Source organism: Chiroxiphia lanceolata, chromosome 5 (genome assembly GCF_009829145.1).
Source record: "Chiroxiphia lanceolata isolate bChiLan1 chromosome 5, bChiLan1.pri, whole genome shotgun sequence".
In the NCBI taxonomy this organism is placed as follows: domain Eukaryota; kingdom Metazoa; phylum Chordata; class Aves; order Passeriformes; family Pipridae; genus Chiroxiphia; species Chiroxiphia lanceolata.
Genome location: NC_045641.1, coordinates 33888976 through 33894149, shown reverse-complemented (window position 1 = coordinate 33894149; position 5174 = coordinate 33888976). Strand labels below are relative to the sequence as shown.

Below are 5174 nucleotides of genomic sequence, written 5' to 3'. Positions count from 1 at the left end.
CCCTGCTCCCAGCCAATGGGCAGCGCGCACGGCCGGGGGCGGGCCCGGAGGCAGGTGAGTGACGTGAGGCGGCGGCGCACGCGGCCGTCCCTTTCCTTTCGTGCGGGCCGCGGCGGAGGAGCGCCATGAAGGCGTCGGGCACTGTGAGTGTGGGTTGGGGCGCGGAGGGCACGGCCGGCACGGGGGTGGTGGCCGGGGCCGACACTGAGGCAGCCGCGGGGAGGGCGGCGGCGCCGGGTTGCGGCGCTTGAGAGCGACGCGTGCTTGCCCAAGCGGCGCTGCCCGGCCCGTGAAGCGACGCGCGGCCCAACATGGCGGCGGCGCCGCTCCCGCCCGGCACGGGCCCGGATCGCCGGCGGCACCGCGGGCAGATCCGCGGGGAGATCTATCCATCCGTGCGGCGGGCTCTCTGTGCCCCTGGATTGAGCTGTTCTCGGCGCGCTGTTCTTCTGTGGAGCCGCGGATCCCGCCGCGGGGTCGGCGCAGGGCGGGCAGGGTGTGGCGGGCGCGGCGGTGGCTCCGTGGCTCACTCACTCTGCGGGCTGCCTGTGTTTCGTGTCCCCCCAGCTGCGGGAGTACAAGGTGGTTGGGCGGTGCCTGCCCACGCCGAAATGCACGACCCCTCCTCTGTACCGCATGCGGATCTTTGCTCCAAACCACGTCGTCGCCAAGTCCCGATTCTGGTACTTCGTCTCTCAGCTGAAGAAGATGAAGAAGTCTTCTGGAGAGATTGTGTACTGTGGCCAGGTGCGTGTTCCAGCTGGTGTATGTGAAAAGAATTTATAGGAATTGCTGTTATTGGGACTGAGACTGAAATTCAGTCATCCGTCAGTTGCTGTGAAAAGAAGTGAGAAATCTCTTTTTTGAAAGTGGTGGTATATGTCCTGTAAACTAAACAGAAACTTCCTAACTCTTCAGAATTATGAACCATGTCATTAGTCAGCGCTGCTGTCTTATTCTTGGATTTGCTTCATTGGCCAGTATACCTTTTAAGAGACATCTGGACATTTATAATAATGGGAGAGTGGACGTTTGTATGCTTATACTCCTCTGTCTTGATTGTTCTTACTTCAAGAACATTCTTTAGAGGTGAAGTCTTGTATTTTTCTTTCCATGATGAATTACTAAAACTCTACAGTCTGAATTACCCAGATGTAAATCCAGTTATGCCGTTAGAGGTAAAGAGAGTAAAGAGTTGTTTTTGACAGTAAAACTTAGAACAGTGATTTCATTAGAGCTCTAAAGTATTTATTCTTAAAAGTGTAAAGTGGCAATAGTGCATTGTCTCTAACCACTTTCATGCTCTTCTGTTATCCCAGGTGTATGAGAAGTCCCCTCTGCGGGTAAAAAATTTTGGTATCTGGTTGCGCTATGATTCTCGTAGTGGAACCCACAACATGTACAGGGAGTACAGAGATTTGACCACAGCTGGTGCTGTCACTCAGTGCTGTAAGTATCTGTAAATGAGGTATAAATGATAGCATCAATATATATAACAGAAGGTTGAATCTCAAACTGAGCATGAAGTGTGCTGACTTAATCCATGGTAAGATAACTAAAACACTGGAAAAATAAAGTAGAGGGTTGCGAGATAGTTCCATGGTTGTTTATGTATGTATATGTGGAATCTTATTTGTTACTGATCTTTATACAGTGTCACTGACTGAAAATATTCCCACTTCATCCTGGTATGACTTTCTACAATTCTAGTAATGAGTTTTATCCTACACACTGAGAGTATAATGATCAGTATAATGATCTTTTAGGTGCTATATGTATTTCTTGCACTATATTTATTGTTTTATGATAATTGAATATATATTGCCAAGTCTTGTGGAGAGAATATTTCAGATGTCATGTGGAAAATACTAGTATCTGTCCTGTAGAGAGCAAGTAAAAAAAAAATCACAGGAAAAAAACTATAGTCTTTGTTACTCCAAGATCTCATTGTCTCAGTTCAGGGAGAATTAAAGGTTGACCTGATTTCAGTCTGTTTTGTGAAGTACTTGAGAGATAGACCATTTGTATAGCTGATGCTGTTGATATTTGACTCCACAGTGTTATAAACACTACAGAATGCACATAAAAACCCAAAGAATATTGTTCTTAATAATGATATTCTTGTCATGTGTGCAAATATTAAATGTATCTTGTCGCCTTTCAAAAGCTGAAGTGCTGTTGAAAGTGAAATTTAAGGTTCTACATTACCTTACAATCATCCTCGTTATTTAACATGCTGAAGGAGTGCTTAAGAGACCAAGAACCTTATTTATCATGATACAGTGACTGATACTTTTATGTTCAAGAATACTTGTGACAGGTAAGTTTTTAATGGATATGTTAGGTCTTCGTGGGAAACATTATAAGCACAATAGTATTTCAACAGGCATATCTTGTGAAACTGGCTATGGACGTCTTGATTTGAAGGCAGCGATTTGCACTGCTGTAGGGAGGAGTTTTCAGGTAGCCCATGCACAGATGGCTTCCTCCTGTTCTGAAAGCCTAAGCATGTGGGCTGAATATCAGATTCTATCACTGGTCAGTTTCAAGAAAAGTAAAGATATCCTCAGGTCCTACCTTTACTTGCACCTTACAGTACTCATACTTCAGGGTTAATTCTGAATCACAGGGATTTTTTCTTGTGCAAAAAATGAAATAGTCTCACATATATTTCTTCTGTACATGTGTGCCTTCTTGAAATCAGGGAGGAATAACAAGATGGCACTTTCTGAGAGGAGTTTGGTAATGAGTTATTGGAAGAATTTGCTGCTGCCTGTGGGTTCCGTGATATTTGTACCATCACTTTACATATTAAATCCAGTATGATTTTAACTAGGGTTGATCAGAAATTTAGAAAGTTGTAGATGGCACTATGAACATTTCCTGTAAAGGCGCTTATAAGATTTTTGAACTAAAAATGTCCTTAAGATTCAGTTTTAATGAGTTCTCTTGTTCCAGACCGTGATATGGGAGCCCGTCACCGTGCCCGTGCTCACTCTATTCAGATCATGAAGGTTGAGGAAATCGCTGCCAGCAAGTGCCGCAGACCAGCTGTCAAGCAGTTCCATGTAAGTGAACCAGCACTGCAGTGGCTGGTGGGTCCTGATCCAACGCTGGACTGGAAGAGGGGAGCTATCTTGTCTGGTACAGGTTTGCTTTGCAGCCAGAAATAGGGAGGGAACCAAACTTGTATGCAGAGGTTTACAATTATGGTATATTATGATCAAGGCTTCTAAAGCTAGAATTGTTTGGGAAGAAAGTCACAATGAAGTGAATATGTGTTACGGTGCAGAAAACGTGCCTCATTTCTTTTAAAAAAATGCAAAATTAAGGCATCCCTGAAGGCCTATGAAGTATATCTAATTTGTGGATGGATTACTTCTCTGTGTAAGTTATTCATGGAATACGGCTTGGCTATTTATTACAAATTGTTTTCTGTTACTTATCTAATAGTCTATTAACGTAGAAACATTTTTTCTTGCAGGATTCTAAAATCAAGTTCCCTCTGCCACACAGAGTTCTGCGTCGCCAGCACAAACCACGTTTCACCACCAAGAGACCAAATACTTTTTATTAAATACAAAAACATGCTGTCAACTCTGTGTTGCAATAAAGGTCTTACTTGAACCTTTGACTCCCAGTTGTCTTTTGAAGACAGTGTCCTGACTCTTTAGGAGTTGTCCCCCTCCTACTCTTTATTTTCTGTAAACCATTGGCAGCTTGCAATTTACAGCTGTGATTGTCTTGAACAGGTGAATGTTTCACATGCTGATTTAAATTACTAAAATATCCCATCAATAAAGCAAATTTTAATAACCAGCTTACCACGTCAGAGAAGCCTTACTGAGCAGCTGTACAATCCTACATTTTGTCTCTTCGGCACACTAAGTAAACAGTTGAATTCAGGAAGAAGGCAGCTTTTGGTGCACTCAGAATTCGGACTTGTCAACTTCACTTAAGCTGCTTCCAATTTTAAGCATTTAAAGCCAAAATCTTAGTTCTAACCTGAACTTTTTCAAGGATGTTACGCACCACCCAGAATTAACTCCAGTATGCATACAGAGGTGCCTGGAAATGAAAAGTGACGGAGGTCTAAGCAGACTTACCTTTGTTATTAGATGAATGAATGAAAACGATGAAAATTAATTTTTACATCCAAACCCAATCCTTAATGTATAATGCCATAGTAAAAAACTTGCAGGCTCTGTGTAGTTAAGGTTAATTAAGGCTGTTTCACACCTAAAGCCGGCGTTTGCATCTGATAGCTGTTTTCAATGATAGTGTGTTTGGAGTATTTCCTGAACAAGAGGCAGTCAGCTGCCTAAGTTCACTTGGATCTTGCTGTTGTTAGAGAACTGATGCTGTGCTTTAGGTGTTTGCTTAAAAACAAATGCTGGCACCAGTAGAGTGCAGGGAAGTACTGTGCTGAGGGGAGCCTGGGAACGTTTTTATTCTGGGTTAGCTGGAGGGGAACTGTCTGTGTAAGGGCAGGTGGTTGTTCAGCAGAACTTGGACCCGTCAGTGGTGCCACAGCAGCCCTCTTTCCACAGCCTCACAGCCCTCTGGCTCAGCTTTGCACCTTTCACCCCCTCCACAGGGAATCAGTTCAGGGAGCTCATCTGTCCAAAACATGAATGAAAAAAAATGGCATTAATTTGGGCAATCCACTACCCCCCAGTCATGAGGGAGGGGGGAACTATAAACCCAAAGTAGCTGGAGGGTCTTGTGGGACTCAAAGAGTGGGAATAAGGGCATCAGAACGACGTTGGTTTTTAGAACGTTTCAGGTGAAAGAACGAAGCCAATGGAAACGGGCTTCAGAGTTAAGTTAAAGCACAAAATGTAACAGGCAGGGTGGAGGAGACCTCAGCAGAAACCAGCGCCGGTGTGTCCAGCCCGAAAACATCAACGCGCAGTATGTACGGGCGGATCTCTGGGGCTTCCGAAGGCGGACGGCGCTGGAATACCGCCGGGCTCGGCGCTCCCGGTCTATCCAAGCGCGGATACCCCTGGAACGCCGCCGGGCTCGGCGCTCCCCCTTTTCCCGTTGCCCCGCCCACGAGCACAGCGCGCCTCGCCCGGTCACGTGACCCCGACCCGTCCGCTGCCCGCCCCGCCTGTCACGTGCAGAGGGGCGGGCGCGAGCTCGGTCCCTCGCGCGCGCGGGCACCGGCC

General features: G+C 45.8%; 1 protein-coding gene and 1 non-coding gene across 2 annotated transcripts; both read left to right on the top strand.

Annotated features, from left to right (window-relative positions):
• Positions 1-19: 19 nt before the first annotated feature.
• Positions 20-3634, top strand: RPL18A (ribosomal protein L18a). The gene is made up of 5 exons (XM_032689167.1): positions 20-143; positions 568-747; positions 1320-1449; positions 2959-3068; positions 3485-3634. The coding sequence occupies exons 1-5, from the start codon at positions 126-128 to the stop codon at positions 3575-3577; spliced, it is 531 nt and encodes a 176-aa protein (XP_032545058.1). The 5' UTR covers positions 20-125; the 3' UTR covers positions 3578-3634.
• LOC116787789 lies at positions 2076-2207 on the top strand. Its single transcript, XR_004357455.1, has one exon. It is a non-coding gene; the product is annotated as a small nucleolar RNA SNORA68 (small nucleolar RNA).
• Positions 3635-5174: the final 1540 nt, after the last annotated feature.

What these genes read in the sequence shown, in the direction of transcription:
- RPL18A (XM_032689167.1), top strand. An exon ending in AGATTGTGTACTGTGGCCAG is followed by an intron (nt 748 to 1,319) that starts GTGCGTGTTCCA and finishes CTGTTATCCCAG; the next exon opens with GTGTATGAGAAGTCCCCTCT. An exon ending in CAGCTGTCAAGCAGTTCCAT is followed by an intron (nt 3,069 to 3,484) that starts GTAAGTGAACCA and finishes TTTTTCTTGCAG; the next exon opens with GATTCTAAAATCAAGTTCCC.